General features: G+C 36.5%; 1 protein-coding gene across 8 annotated transcripts; it reads left to right on the top strand.

Annotated features, from left to right (window-relative positions):
• Positions 1-128: 128 nt before the first annotated feature.
• LOC107586707 (MAP7 domain-containing protein 2-like) lies at positions 129-16,524 on the top strand. 8 transcript variants are annotated; one of them, XM_016274169.1, is made up of 18 exons: positions 129-232; positions 350-388; positions 1,591-1,659; positions 1,992-2,155; positions 6,072-6,174; positions 7,423-7,512; positions 9,309-9,404; positions 9,530-9,657; positions 10,745-10,866; positions 11,038-11,261; positions 11,668-11,800; positions 11,888-12,068; positions 12,921-13,025; positions 13,539-13,586; positions 13,677-13,755; positions 14,041-14,167; positions 14,266-14,528; positions 15,283-16,524. In XM_016274169.1, exons 2-17 carry the CDS (start codon positions 361-363, stop codon positions 14,519-14,521), a joined length of 1,953 nt encoding a protein of 650 aa, XP_016129655.1. In that variant the 5' UTR covers positions 129-232; positions 350-360; the 3' UTR covers positions 14,522-14,528; positions 15,283-16,524. The 8 variants fall into 8 exon arrangements, with proteins under 8 accessions (XP_016129655.1, XP_016129649.1, XP_016129654.1 ...); XM_016274163.1 differs by having other exon boundaries at positions 5,825-6,174; XM_016274168.1 differs by having other exon boundaries at positions 129-388.
• Positions 16,525-16,746: the final 222 nt, after the last annotated feature.

The following is a 16,746-nucleotide window of genomic DNA, read 5'->3' as shown; positions in this document are numbered from 1 at the left end:
CCCTGTGCTCAGCTGCTGAGCTTTCCATATATAGCGCTATGTAAACTGACGTAATGCGTTGCTCGTGGGTGCATTGCTTACGCGCGCGTGCGCTCGGCAGTGTCGGCACGCGGCAATTGGTCGAGCGTGTTGTAATTTATTAGAACCTCGCGCTCTTATGGCTCTGCCTCCAGCCTTCGCTAGTAATATCTGGTCGAAGACCGAGATGGTGTTCGGATGAATAAAATCTGAGGTGAAACTGTTTAGTTTTTCGTCGCGTTTTGATTTTTTCAACTTAAATATTAATTGATAAATAAATGTAGTGAGACGAAATGTCATCTGGATACTGATCGTTGGAAAACTCCCATAGATCAACTGGAAATGGCCACCATCGTGGAAAACCTGTCAGGTACGTTGTGGTGTGTTATATTTTCATTCTTTAAAAAGAAGCCTCACCCAGATTTGACAGAGGAACGGATAACTGGGAAAGCGAGCTGTTGTCATGGAAACAGGCTGCTGAGGTGAGAGGAGAATGGGAAACCAAAGACTGACCTGTCCAGGTGAAGAGTGCGTAACCCTTTAATATGTTTTTATTATTATTGTTAAAAAAGTGTGATTTTATCGTATAGGGAATGAAGTCCGGGGCTAGTTGTCACACTGTTTATGCCAGTAAATTCTTCTCCGAGTTGGTTCAATTTCTATTCATACACACCTTAAACTCTTTACTACACAAAAAAGGCTATTGAACATTTACACTGTTATTACAAAGAAAGATGCAGGTTGTTAAAACACGTTGATCTTTTGTGACGGGACATGTTGTTAGGTTACATGGCGCAAATTTGTACTTGCCATTATGAAGCCTATTACAGGCTTTTCAGCTAAATTTACACAGTAAAACGCACGAGGCATAAAATAATTCAAGAAACAGTCAAATTATCAAACCACTGATTTAGCAGACAAATTAATATATTGTGTAGCATTTAAAACAGCCCAGAAGTTCAAATTAAAGACCATTTACAAAAATATTTGAAACTAACGTACAAAATCACTGCCGTAGAAAACGCATCTAATTACACTCAAAATTTTATACAGTAGTTACAAATATACATTCTATGTGACAACTAGCCCTGGTTTGCTCTGCAAGCTATTTATAGCTCTTTTTTAACAGACACATCAGAATAAATGAGTTTGATATTGGTTTTATATTTTATATTTAGATTTATTATTGAAAGATTCCTATAATGATTTAACATTGCATTCTGTCTGATATAAATGCCCAATTTCCTTTAAAAACAAAGAATAAATGTGCTTTGTCAAATGTGCTTTAGATTTGAAGCTAACAGGGATCTGACAGACTGTGCCACCAGCTCTGCTGTGAATAGTGGAAAATCACTTTACGAAAAATCGCGTTTGTGTTCCCTTTGAGCATTTTGACTTTGCATATATTTGCATACCATTACACAATTAAAGCCAATGTTTTCAGGACTATAACCACCATAGACATTTAGGGGCTTGGATATTTGGTTACACAAGAAAAAGATTGCACGGACTCCTAAAGGTGTGTTCACTGTTTATGTGCATTTTAACATTTGTTTTCTTTCTCATGCAAAGATGGAGGCTCGAAGAAGGACAGAATTCGACTGGCCAAAGAAAGAAGAGAGGAGAAAGATAAGAGCCAAGGTGAGCAGCAAGACTTTTATTCAGTTATTACTGTCAACAACGAAATATGTTCCTTTCAAAATTGTCTAAAGCATTGGCCTGCTTTAGAACATGTTTAATTCCTAAATGGATTTCATGACAATCTTGTTGATAAGTTAAAGCAGAGGGTTATTCCAGGGCAATAGACTACTGCTCCATTCATCACTGAATCCGATGGTGGAAGACTTCTGATAATACCACTAAGTGCTTAGCACAAATGAATCAGTATTGTCAGCAGGTAGGGAGAGGCTTGGCCTTTCCCGTATCAGGGCAATCTATAGACTTACCCGTGTCCACCCCCACTGTGTGTCTAGCTGTGCGGGAGCGAGCTCTCTTGGAGAAGGAGCAGCGTGCACAGCTGCAGTATGAACGCTCGCTGGTGGAGCGAGGGAGGCGTCTGGAGGAGCAGCGGCAAAAGGAGATGCTCCGTCGTTCCGCCGTGGAGGAGAAAAGGAAGCAGTGCATGGAGGAGGAAAAGGTCAGGGGTTACAGCCAAACTTTATTCTCTTTGGGGTATGCACTCAAAGGACAGATATGAAGTATTTTTTTCTCATACACGGTCTTATCTGTGAATTCTTTTATTTTTGGATTTGTTTTGTGTGTAATATTATGATAAAATTATGTTTTTTACTATGCATAGTTTATTGCTGTTCATTTTTTTCCCAACTTGCTTAATCCTTGATGTGGTGTGTGTAATTTTTAGCTATTAAAATACTTAAACATACAGTTTTTGGAGTCAAAACAAATGCAGCAGATAGGAAAAAAATATAAGTAATGTGTAATACTGTTGAAAGTTTAAGGTCAGTAAGATTTTTGTTTTCTTTTTTCTTTTTTTGAAAGAAATTAAAACACATTGTATAGATATATTGACATAATTAATACGATTAATACATTTATTGAGCAAGGTTGCATGAAACTGATCAAAAGACTTCTCTTCATCATAACATTCTAGTCACCTAAGATGCCTGAATCGCAGTTTCCAAAAGTTACAAAAAAGTTACGCTGTTTTCAACATTGATAATAATAATAAATGTTTCGTGAGCTGCAGATCAGCATATTAGAATTTTTTCTGAAGCATCATGTGACACTGAAGAATGGAGTAATGATGCTGAAAATTCAGCTTTGCCATAACAGGAATAAATTACAATTTAAAATATATTCAAATAGAAAAGAGTTAATTTAATAATGTTACACAATATTCTATTATTGTACTGTATTTAATACTGAATAAAAGCCACCTTGTTGAGCATAGGAGACTTATTTAAAAAAAAAACGTGATAATCTTACTGGCCCAAACCTTTGAATGGTATTGTATATTGCTAGTATTTCATTATATTATAATCTATATCTATGGTAAACGTTGACCCCTTTGATCTCAAGACAACAACAAACACTCAACTAATAGTGTGAGTTTGGGGCGGGACTACCTTTTTGTCCAAACAATGGAAGTTCTAGGGAACATTTGAGAAATCGGTTTGGAAACAGTTATTATCTTTGCATTTTTTCTGATAGCACAAAAATTACACACATCACCTTTAAGCCAGAGAAAACCTTTTGTTTTTGAGGTGTAGGGAATCATTCCATTATTTTTCATATGGTAATATGAAAGCCAATACATTGTAGTCAAACATCTTGCATTGGTGGAAAGAAACAGATTTGAGTTGAAAATATGAAAAAAATTAAATAGCTGTAGCTATGTTAGCTCAAGATGTCCAATTTGTGATGGTGACATCACACATGTTGAAATTTTTACTGGGCTCCGGTTAGATTTTATAACAAGAAAAGTTTTTGTAATCTGTGTGTAATTAAGTCTTTATTCCTGTTGAATTTAACCTCGTAGAGTTCCCACCTTTTGTGACATTGAGCTTTGTCTTAGCAGGAGAGTGAAGTCTTTGTTTATATTGATTGAAAACTAGCCCCCCCCCCTCCCCAGTCAGATGCTGCAATGATTGGTGACTCTCTCTGGAGTGATCAAATGACCTCATTCACTGTTCCTGATATTCATCTTAACTGACATGTACATATCAAATTTCTCTAGAAAAACGTGGTGTGTCATAGTAAGGGAGTGTTTGAAGAAGCTAAAAGGAAAATACTGTACAGTGTGATTAAGATGCCTACTAAGAGAGACTGCAATTAGGCAGTGGATCATTGTGTGCAGGGTGTGGTGCTGTTTCTGTGTTCTGGTATGGTAGTGCTGTGTCTCTGTTATGTGTAGTCTTACCTCAGACTACTCTGATCTTGGCCAGCGTTTGGATTTAAATTAATTCTGGCTCCTCGGTATCTGCAGTGGTATCAAATATTTTGCAGTAGCCGGCCTCCTTCATCCACCTGCAGACAATATGCAGCATGAGCCACCTAGTTTTATGTTTGCTCAAAGCCATTCATCGCCTTTTTTCGTCATTAGTCTTCTTTATTAGATTAATCAAATGAAAAAATAATGAGATGTGAGAGGAGAATGCAAGATGCATAAGGGGTTTTGTATCACCCTAATGGGTTTATTTTGTGATAATGACTACATTGTTGCTGATTACATGCTAAATTATGATGAGTCTGTCATAGTTTACTCACCTTCATGTTCACTTGTCTGACGTGGCTGACTTCTGTGGAAAACAAAAGGTGACTTTTTGAAGAATAGCCTGCCTTGTGCTTTTCCTTATAATTAAAGTGAAAAGGGACTGGATCTGTTAAGCTACAAAATGACAAAGAAGCACTATAAAAGTATTGTAAGTATGATCCATACAAAATGTGCACTAACAATGTATCTTTGTGAGGAACAATGGTGTTTGAATTTCAACCGTACACCTTCAGAATACTAAGTGAATCTCTCACAAGTCATGTGAACTGCTTTTATGATACTTTTATGGTGGTTGTTTGTGATTTTAAATCTTGACAGTCCTAGTCCATTTCATTTTGTTTTATGGAAAAGAGCAACCAGGATGTTCTCTGAAAATTCACTTTTTTAAATCCTCGGATGAATAAGCATCATGGAGTTTTGGAAGACATGAATGTTAATAAATGATGACAGGATGTTGATTTTGGGTGAACTATCTCTTGTGAAAAAGAAGTACACTTTTAAACAGAGCACCTATTACAGAAATAATATACTTTAAATATATATATATAATTAAGTGCAAATTGAATGTAATGTTTTCAGGCACTTAACTGCATAATTGCAATTAAATAAAAATGTATTGTTTGTTTAATTTGATATATGCAATAAGTTGAATTAGCACTTGTTTGACTCACTTACGTAGGACTTCAGTACATCTTTATATGTAATTTAATAATTGCTTTTAATATCTCTGAAATATGGTTAAACTGAATTGCTGAATATATTAACAAGCATTTATGGTAAACCAAATTACACTTTAATGTCATTTCTATTGAAACTTTTATTGAATAAAGCATTACAGTTTAAAATTATAATCAAGTACTTTACATGTGCTTTGTTATTCAACACATCAAAATATGTCTTTAAGAACACGACAAAAGACTATTAAAACTGATTCAGTATGTATGTTGAAGTAAAACTTTTAATTTGACAAAAAAGTGTACTTTATTTTGTTGGGAAGCAGACATTTTTATGTCATTTCTTTAATATTATATTATTTGCAAGTACAGTTTTTTTTTTAAATATATACTAATATTTTTTTAATATATTCACAAGAAATCCATTTGTAAATGCACATTTTTTTATCATAAACAAAGAGGCTACAGAGTGACGAGATAAACTAGAACTATATAGCCATGATTATTTCACTCTAATGATTTTATTGCTCATCTGACTAAGCTATGTGTTGTTTCCTTGAATCTGGGGAGTTGTTTAATTGTGTATTTTATATGTGTAAACATCAGTGCTTTGGGAAGGGTTATGAGTATACAAAATCAATCAAAATGTTAAAATCATAGGGAGAAACAAGGTTATACTGGTTAGAGGAAATGTAGATAGTGGGGTGGGATAGAGAGAGAGAAATTCAGGAAAATACATATAGGTTTCCTTATTTTCCCTGATGCAACCTGTGTTATTATAATACTCACTATGTGTGCTTGTGCTCACCGTTTATGTCAGCCACTGAGGGGGGAGGGTGTGGGTGGAGTTATGGCCGTTCTCTCCTCCGTCTGGCTGCATGCTCTCTTAGACACACAGTCACCCGGGAGGAGAGAGATACAAAGAGGGAGTCACTGAGTGCAAGGGAGAGAGAGGAAGAAACAGAAGGCAAGGCCCTCGTCATTTTCCACGTACGCATACGAGGAGGAAGAGCAGAGAGAGTCAGAGACGGATAGGAGAGGTGGTCGCCATGGAGCAGCCAGCCTCATCCCCGTCCACTCGTCGCCGCAGCGAGAGCTCTGTCAGAGAGTCTCTTTTTTTTCCTGTTTTGGAACGCAACGAGCAGGAGCGACTGGAGGCCCTGATGCGACGTTCTATCGAGCGGAACCTGCAGGCGGACCAGAGGCCCAAACGCTGGACCTGGGGCGGACCTCCAGGAGTCTGCGAGGGTGAGTGTGTGTGCGCTTGCGAGGGCGTGGAGGGTCCCTTGTGTGAACTCCTCTCAGGGCCGTGGGGAGCGGGAATGGATGGAGAGACAGGAAAACAGGGTGTGGGAACTGCACTGCAGCCTTTTTGTTTTAAACCCGACTGGGATATTGACTAATACAGCAGCTGTGGGATGAAAATGCAGCTGTTTTATGAGGGAGCTGCAGTGTCACACTGAGACATCGAGCTGTTGCTGAGTGCAAGGTATCGCCCCAGTCGCACACAAAAACACTCTGTCTCAAGGTTAGCGCTGTCAGTGACCGATCACAGACTCGTAGGCATTATAAATCATCTGTGTAATAGCTGCCTGGGGGCAAGGGGCAATTTGGGCTGTTTTAGCTAGAGAACAAACACCGTAACTGTGCTGTCACTGTGACTGCACAGGGTATATTAGACTGCGCAGCTGAAGGCTTTTTGCTCCGTCACTGCCTCGTTCTGACTTTAAATAATGCCTTTTTTCCCTGAACATTTCAATTACACAAGCCTACGCTGAAACTGTTTATTGGTGTATGTTTTGCAAATGCTATTTCAGTCTACTTTCAAAGTCTTATGCTCAGTTTAATGTTTTTCTTTACTTGCTGTTTCTTTGATATGGTGAAATTTACTAGTGATTTCTGAGTTAAAATTGTTTTTACACCAACTCCTCAGTAGACCTGAGGCTCTGGTAAATCATATCAACACTGGAAAATAATGCTGCTTTCAAGACAGATGTGAAAGCACCACACTGAATCTGTGGTGCATTCATAACTACATCAATTATTTACACTGTCCAAGAGCAGAGCATTAAGCCTGATCCTGAGTCAGTCTGATAATATATCTAGACAACATGCATGTAGCGTCTGTTTTGCTTTGTGGATAAGGGCGAACGATTGAGAATGAGTTTATGTCGCCCTTGGAAAACATTAGGCTCTCTGATAACCTGATATCATCGTATCAGCTGCATGCTGTGCTCTGGGTTATTTCATTTTGCAGTGGTTCATATTACCATCCTGCTTTTATTAGCGAAATTACTTTTTTTTTTTTTTAACAAAGAAAAATGGCCTGCTGGAAATTATGCAGCTTCCCGTCAGAGGAAAAAACTGCTGACGGGGTATATCAGTATTTCACAGGAACACACTGTTATGACTTCTAATAATATTCACTGTGATCTTGTGAAATACTCTGTGCTCACGCACCTGTACTTTCTCTGCTTTGCATCACCTGCCGCACAGGTGATCCTAAGATTGCCGCGCCCTCTTCTGCTTCAGCCTCCTTAACCAATGACCCCGCTTCTCACCCTCCTGCCAGCAAATCCAGGAACGGTACTGACTTCCTGCTGCTTTACGTGCTCCCCGTTCACTTCCCTAAAGATTCAGTCACAGTGATTCTGATGTTGTTGTTGTTGTTGTGATGGTTTGCATGTGCATGAGATTTTACATAGGTGTATGTTAACTGTGTGCTAAGATTTATACTACCTTTCAAAAGTTTGGGGTTGGTCATCATTTTTAATGTTATTTTTTAGGTTTAATGTGAAAGAAGCAATTATTTCAAACAAACAGTCATTTGATTAAATATTATTACGATTTAAGATGTAATTTTACTATATTTGAATGACTTGAGTAATGGTTGCAAAAAATCAGCTTTGCAGTTATAGGAAGAAATTTTCAAAACTGTTATGCTGCGTAATATGTTTGTGGAAACTGATACATTTATTTCAGGGTTCTTTGATGAATAGAAAGTTCAAAAGAGCAGCATTTATTTAAAATAGAAATCTAAATAATAAAACAGTCACTTTATATCAATTGAATGTGTCCTTGCTGAATAAAAGTATTAATTTCTTTAAAAATAAATCATATTTACCTCAAACTTTTGAACGTTAGTGTATATTGGTTTTATCCATAGGGGTTTTTGATGCTGTTTTCTTGTCTGTTTTCTTGCTTATTTCAGTGGTGAGGTTTGTTAATAATGGTGCTTGCTAAGGCAAATATCGCTATTGCTGTTGTTCACCTATTACATTTTCCACTTAAATCATCATTTCTAAGTGAATGACTTAAAATATCTGCCTGACAGATGATAAACAGGAAAAAAACATTTTGACTCGTTTTGGATTAGGGACGTCAGAGTATCTAGGGACCAGAATAACATAGTGGGTTGGCATTTTAGACTCTGGTCAGTAAGAAACCACTCAAAACACCTCAATCTACTTGAAATCTACTTGAAACCCCTTAACATCCACATTGCAATATGCTAAAATATTTGCATAGAAATAATTGGCTTTTATATCGTTTTATATGATAAACTGTGTATATTGTTATTATACAAAGGCCAAATAAAATTATTTAAATATTATCTGAAAAATACTATAGTAATATAAAAATAATTTATACAGTGTTGTCCACAGGCAAAAAAAAAATTTCTTCACAAAATGTACAAGTCTAGTTGTAATCATCATTATATTGTTTGAAGTGTATGTTTATAAGCAATTGTAGGCTATATTTATGCTGCAGCGCCCTGGTAACACCCTATTATCAGGTATTGCATGGACAAGTCATTTTTGTGTTTATATTTTGGAGTATAGTTTTTATACTGTCAGTGTCTTTCTTTCCGAGATGAATATAAACATTGTATCAATGAGGAAACGAAACTCTCTGGAGAACCAATCAAGTTCCATAACAGGACATAGAGGTTACATCCATCAGATTTGGAGTCTGTCATATTGTTCCTCGCCTAGTAAGGGATCCGGATGCACAAGAAAAGAAGTGTAATCCGGATCCGCCTACAGCTGCATTGCACCCCCTAAAGAATGCACAGGGGGTCTCATCTGTCAGCTCATTTTAAATGCAGGCCAGCTTAGCAAACTCCCTGCAACATCACACATGAGCTACATAAACTCAAATGAAAATGAGCCTGCTGTTCATGAAAGTCTTTAATTAGTGTAAATATTCATACCCAAATGGCCACTAATTATTAATCACAAAGAAAGCCTCTGGCATCTTTCTTCAGAATTATCTTGTATTTGTAAGTCTCTGGGTGAATGAATATCATTATGATTGTGTCTGATCGCCTGTGTCTGTGTTTTCTTCCTCCCTGGAACCTATCGTAATACGTTTCACTGCAGTCCAAGATTTTATGATTCCGCCCGAGTCCCCAGACTCTGTCCTGAGCAGGCATCTCTCCTCCTCCTCCGCTACTTTGCCCAATGTGATAGAGAAAGGCAAGTGTTTTTGCATTAACCTTCATTAAAATTTAATTGATTGCAATTTCTGCCCCACCCCTATTTTCTCCTTTGTCTTCCTGTGACCTCTGGCCCCTCAGTGTCTTGTCTTTGTTCCCGAGTAGCCTCCTCCAGCCCTCACAGGTCTCCTTACAGGGCTTCACCCAGTAGAGCCGAGCGAAAGAAGGTTAGCACATCGTTCTACGGACAGCTGGACGACTCCAGCGCAGACACAACCCCGAAAAGCCCTCAGGTCTGATCTGCATGGATGTGAACAACATTTTGTCAGATAACTCAGATATTTATATTTGGTGCAAAGCACAATGGGATACAACCCACAGAGGAGCTGGTCTCCTAGCAACTGCATTGCACAGATCTGTGCATGTCCAGTTTCAGTCGTGGATTTATAGCCGTGGATTTTTGAACAGAGGGTTTTGAATGTCCTGCAGAGGGTCTTTTGACCGATACCGTATGAGACATATATAATTTTTTGGTATACTTCAGAATGTATTTCTAAAATGTGTACATTATGTATCTTGAACATTCTAGAAGGTAAAAATGTTGATATTGGTGAAAATTGGAACCTAACATTATTGGAAGGGATAATTCATCCTTCATCTTATTCCAAACCTGTGTGACATTCTTTCTTCTGTGAAACAAAAAGAATTGATAGATAGTTGAGAAAGATTTCCCAAAATATCTTCTTTTATGATCCACAGAAGAAAGAAAGTCAAAAGACCTGAGCAAATCAGTGTCATTATAGTTAAATAAAATTTAATTTAAAACAATTAAAAAATGTTGTCCCTTGTAATAATCTAATTGTTAACTGAAATCAGATGCAATATAAAAAACTTAAACTTGTTTTATTTTGGCTAGTTCCCAAGGCAGCATTTCTTATTTTCATTTAGTATAACTTAATGTACTAAAATAGTTCAATTCAATTAATAAAAACTATACAATACAGACATACTTGAAACAACAACAAAAAAACTATAAAAATTACAAATACACACAACAAAAAATTCCTGAAACTTTAACTAAAATTAACTTGAAAGCAGAAAATATGAAAATAAAATCAAATTCAAAATAATAGTACCGTAATAGTATCGCTTTAATACTAAAATTAATAAAATTAAATTAATAAATGAGGACAGAATTTGAATTCTTGGTTATACTATCACTTAATGCATTAGTCTTAATGAATGAACAATACTTCTGCTGCATTTATTAAATTTAGGCTGAGTTTGGCTGAGAGACTATTGTTCAGGTTTTTGTAGTTTTGTGGCTTTGTCAGTGAAGTGGACAAATGCATAATTCTGGTATCTGTTTTGGGTGTTTAGACTGAGAAACCCGAAAAGAGCATCGCTCAAACCTTAGCTGACTCATCTACAAAAAAACTTGAGTCTCCAACAACACCCACTCGAAGTTCTTCTACCCGCAAGAACCCCAGCACACCGAAAAGGTTTTGTATTTTATCATATCATATATTATTACTTTGTCATTTATTGATTTAAACACTTTAGACTGAGTGTAGGCTATATTATTTTTTGTAATTTTTTTTCATTTGTAATTAGATCCAAGTCTTGATTTAGACTGAGTGTATATTTGTTTTGTTTTTTTCATTTGTAATTAGATCCAAGTCCTGTAAGAGCCGCATCCAGTCCCCAGCCTCCCCGGGTCAATACCCCCCTTCCCCAATGAGGCACAGAGCCACAACGCCATGTTTAGAAAACAAGAGGTGGGAAGGAGAGGAGAAAGGGTCCTTGGAGATTAAAGGCTGCAGCACTCTAGAGAGAAAGACCTCCAGAACAGAGAAAATCACAAAATCTGCAAGCAAGGAATTTGGACATAATGCAGGTATTGTTTTTTTAAAGGAAAAGTTCAATATTCTGTCTTTTATTTATTTAGTATTATTTATATACTATTATAGCAATTATTATAATTTTGAACTTGCTTTTATTTTTTAGATTTTCACGTTTAATTCTAGATCAAGTTAAAATAATAGTCATTTTGTCATTTGTATTAGTTTATTTGTCAAGGCAACATTTCTCATTCATTTTCATCTAATTTTCAAGTGTACATTTTCTCATTTTTATATTTTTTTATTATTTTAGCTTTATTTCAGTCGTACAATTTTAATAGTTTTAGTTTTAATTTCAGTTAACATTAACAATACTCATTCTTTCATCATTTACTATGAAGCTTTGCCAGTGGGATCTCAATCACGTGACGTTGACTAAGTGCCTCCTGTCTTGTGTTTCAGAGTCTCCAGTAACTCCAACTGGGAAAGCAGGTACCAGTGATGCTGAGGAGGCCTCCAGGCTGCTGGCGGAGAGACGACGCCTGGCAAGAGTACAGAAGGAGCAGGAAGAAAAGCAACGCCTAGAAGAGGAAAGGTAGAGATATTGTGTGTCTCTAGGGTCTGTGTGTCACATTTATGTGTTTGCTTCCGTATTATATATCATCATCTTCATGAATCTCAGGCTCAGGGCTGAGGAGCTCCAGAGGCAGCAGGAAGAGGAGAGACATCGGCAGGAACAGGCAGCTCGAGAGGCAGAAGAGAAAAGACAGAGGCAGGAGGAGGAGCGCTGTCAAAGAGAGCTGGAAGACAGGCACCAAAAGGAACAACGCTGGAAGGAGCTCCAGGATGATCTGGAGAGACAGGTCAGAGGGATATTACAATGAATTACATTAAAATACAATTAATTAGATTAATTTTTCAAACGGTCGAAACTAAAGGTCTGAGACTGATGAAAATGTTATACATTTTTATTTATTTAATACATTTTTTAAATAAATACATTAGTAATATAATGCAACATATTATATTATTTAAAAAAAAATAAAAAATAAAAGATCTATTACATTTTCAGCAGTGGTCTTAGATTTTTGGACCGCACTGTTTAAACAAACAAAATAAAAATGTTAAAATCTACATAATTACATATATACAAAAAGAACAATGAAAATGCACAAAAATAAAACTGACTCATCAAGACACATTCAGCATACTCATCCATTAGGTCACTGACTCAAACATGTGCAGCACCAATCTGTCCTGATTAATTATAATAATTGTTTAAACACTGAAGCTCAAAAATCTGAGACCACTGCTGAAGTGATTTTTTGTAAACATTTTTATATTATATTATATTATATTATACATTTATTAGATGTATATTTTTAGATTTATTAGATGTTTTATTTTTTTTTTATAAATTATATTTAGAATTAGAAATATATTATGTTGTCAGCAGTGGTCTCAGATTTTTTGACCCCTCTGTTTGAGCAAACACAAATTAATAATAATAAAAAAATTTATAAAATCAAAGCAGCATTAAATAAATTTAAAAAAGACAACACAACAATCAGAAATAACAACTGACTCATCAAGACACATTCAGCATACTCATCCATCCAGTCACATGCAGCACCAATATGTCTTCTGTAGCTGTGAATATCTGTAGGGATGAATGTGATGTAGTTGGAGATGTGATGTGTCATGATGTTTGGCAGAGGGAGGAAGCAGTGCAGCGCGTTCATAGAGAGGCTGAACGGAAGAGACAGGAGCGAGAGCTTCTGAAAATTCAAGAGGAGCAGGAGAGACTTCAAAGGAAGAAGGTTCTTCTCTTTTCTGTGTGTTTACGTTTAGAATCAAGCAATACATGGAAAATGTATTCACATTGACACTATTAAAATGATAATGCAATGTAAGGTGCAATATAATGAGAAAAGTTTAGTGGTAAGTAATTTTGAAGTGGAAATCTCTAAGGGCTACTTATCTATGCATAGATTTATTTCCTAATTAAAACTTAATTTAAACTTTATAGAGTGTGCAGCAGAGCAGCTGAATCTGGGTGCTTGTAAAGTCAACAAGAAATGGTGTTTGCAACCCATTTGTAATTGAAATCTTATCATGGCAAACAAGATTTTCAGGATGTATTTAAATAAAAACAAAGCATGACTTGATTTTATACATTAGGAAATGATTAGGTGTATTTTATATTGTCTGGTTTGTGGTAAGTGTTGAAAAAATAATCAAAACAACATCAGAAACGACTTACTTTGTTGCTTTGAGATTATGTTTTAATTAAAGCTTATGATGTATGATGTTTGCATCTTTGATTTTGGCAGCGTATTGAGGAGATTATGAAAAGGACAAGAAAACCGGATGGGGAAAAGGTAAATAAATTCTCTGCAGGCCAATTAAATTATCAGATGACAAAGATTTACTGACTGTAGCAAATAATATTGCATGTCATGTTTGGATAGAAAGAAGAGGTGCAGATGGAAGTCCCATCCCCCATTTCTGTTTCCCAGTCCATCTCACCGTCTCCTTTGGAAACTGAAGGTATTGATATCATTATACAGTTCTATAGTGAGCATGTGTTTAACCCTCCCTTTCACTGTATTATTTCACTCAAACACACATACTCATTATTAGTCTTTTTTTTATCGTTGCTGAGTGACTCAGCATGTGGAAATCTATTTTGTCTGTAGGGGGAAAATAGCGCCATCAAGTGGTGTAATTACGAACTGAAATTTGTTTTTTCATCTCAATATAGAATGTTGATAATCTGGTAAAATGCTCTGAATTTTTTCTTTTGGATTAAACTACATTAATCTTACACAACAGGCAACACAGCGATTATTAGTTCACCAAAGGCAACATCTGAGTACCCAATCATATGCCTTGAGCCACTGGAGGCAAAGAGCTGTGGGGCAGATGATCTCTCGGATGGGGTTCAGTCCATGGATGTCAGGTTAGCTCCAACAAAGTCATGCCACGTTATTTCAGAATAAATAGGTTTGATAACCACATGCCAGTTCCTGTAATAAACCAAAATACTTGTCATTGCAGTCCAGTGTCCAGAGACGAGCTCGTTCCAGAATATTCCCCCATCAGCGAGATCTCACAGAACAGCATGACTTCTGTGGCATTGGGCGATATCCACATTCTGACGGGGCAGGTCTCGCATCCCAAAGTGTCTGCTGCTCCAGGTTTTGGTGACTGCAACAAGAACCTGATCCAGGATTGCAGTAGCGCTGCTATTGACTCATCACTTTTCCAGAGTCTCAGACAAGTCTCAGACTCCTCAGACAAGCTCAACATCTAATGCAAAGGTGATTGCTAAGTCAAAGGTTTTTCATGAGGGGATTTTGGATTTCTTGTTATCACTCCATGAATCAGAAAATTCTGTCAAAAGCCATATTTTTTTGCCATATTTTTGGGAATAGAATGGTTTATAAAATCAGGCAATTTGTATATGAACAAATCCCTCTGTAAAAACCATCAGAATATAGATAAGAATAAAACTGTACAGTCTGGTGTGTGAGTGCTGCTGAAGTGGAGATTCTGACTTGGTGCATGAGAAAAAAATTACTCATTTTAAGAAAACAGCCTTTAAAATATATATTGTAATTGAAATCTAGAGACACAAATAGATAAAGTGCATTCAAATTAATACTTACAAATGTATTTTGGATGTTTTCTTTTCACTAGTCTGAAACAACATGCTATGAAAAGCACCCCAAAATCTCAAAACTGACCAAATGTTTTTGCCTGTAGTGTCTTGCCTTAAATGGACAGTTCACACAAAAATGGAAGTTCTGTCATCATTTACTCACCCTCATGTTATTTCAAACCTGAATGACTTTTTTATTATTCTGTGGAACACAAAATGACATGTTCACGAGATCAGTAGCGAAGTCTGATTAAAAAGAAACTAAAGATTCACTAATTGGCCATTTTCATTGTTTAAAGAAACTCAGGTTTGAACCAAAATGATAGTGAGCAAATGAGGACAGAATATTAATTTTGGGGGTAAGCTATCCCTTTAGTTTAACCATCTCATATTTGTTGTCTTTTCTGTTTTAGACACTATTGAAGCATGGGGCTGGAGTGCACTGATGAATTGGAGTTGAGCTGAAAGATGAGAACAGCCCTTTGTGCCTCAGCAGCTTCCTGAATATCCTCTAAACAGAAGAACAGGGACTGAATGTCAAATCATGTGTTAATAGCAAAGAAGGGACAACCTGACAGTTGATTCCCCCACACATAAAATAAAGTCCGCCTGATCTTCGTAGATATTATATTTCACACCATTTCAGCTTAGTATCACCAGACAAAGCAACTGTATTAGCGCAGTCCTAGTGGTCTTCTTATTCTTGTTATACACCTGTAGCATTGAAGAGTGATACACCGTGACAATTGTAGCAGCTCCATTGTGTAATTTGTTTTATTTTGGGTTGCATAAATGACCAGCAAACCGAGCAGTTATGTGCTGAGTCTGCTAATTGTGCTGTACTGTATGGCTGGGTTTGCAAACAGTATATTGTGTAAATCCATTACTTCTCCGCGTCGTCTCTGCAATCCAAGCTTTGTAGTCTGAAAGTGGATATGAATAGATGTAAAGTGTGATATTATTCCACCATAACACTGTTATACTGGCATTAATGTATTATTAGTCAACAGCAGTTAGACGTTATGGGGACGTATACAGAATAAAAGTGTACTTCTGATGTAATTTATTGTGTAAAAGTTTAAAAAGGGACTTAAAAGTGCACAATTTCATTGTGTTAAATAGCATAGTGCTTTTAATTCTTCATAGACTTTTTCTGTATTGTTTTGTTATATGACATGATTGCACACAGCTCTATGCAGATCAAGAAAACCAAGCAACCATAAGAGCAACACAAATCAAGGTAATTCAGCGTCCCTACAAATGTACAGCAGTGACTCAAAAGATCTGTACTTCCTGAGTATGTTGCTTAAAATACTCTATCATCTTGTATACTCAGGGTGCTAGTGCGCTTTGCATGCGAGTTCAGTTCCTTTGATGTTTGGTGGTGATATGATGCTGTAGTGTAAAACTTCAGATGTGCTGGATTGCTTCAGGACCAATAAGAAACACATTTCTTGAAAGATGGACGTATCTATCTGTCTGTCTGTCTGTCTGAACTTGGGATGTTGATTACATTTGTGATTGTACAGAGAGTGATGGGTTAATACTGTAATTCAGCACTTCAAAATGGCATTTGAGAAAAGGTGCATGAATCAGCTGCTTTGAAGTTGCCGAATCTTGAGATAATGACATTACAATAAAACATGTATCACACCATGATCTTTCCTTATTTACAATTTATATAGTTGTACTGGTTTACAGTATGTATTTGCTTACAATTTTATATAGAGCACATGCAGTGACATAATATATATGGGATACAGGGATATACTGTAGCCTACTAGATACAGTTTATTAAAAGCTTGATTACCAATAGCGGAACATGTTGTCACAGTGTATAATATAATATAATATTAAATAATATAATATATAGCCAA

The sequence above is a fragment of the Sinocyclocheilus grahami genome, unplaced genomic scaffold (genome assembly GCF_001515645.1).
Source record: "Sinocyclocheilus grahami isolate Dianchi unplaced genomic scaffold, SAMN03320097.WGS_v1.1 scaffold85.1, whole genome shotgun sequence".
In the NCBI taxonomy this organism is placed as follows: Eukaryota; Metazoa; Chordata; class Actinopteri; order Cypriniformes; family Cyprinidae; genus Sinocyclocheilus; species Sinocyclocheilus grahami.
Note: the sequence above shows the minus strand (reverse complement) of the source record. Positions and strands in the feature narration are given on the sequence as shown.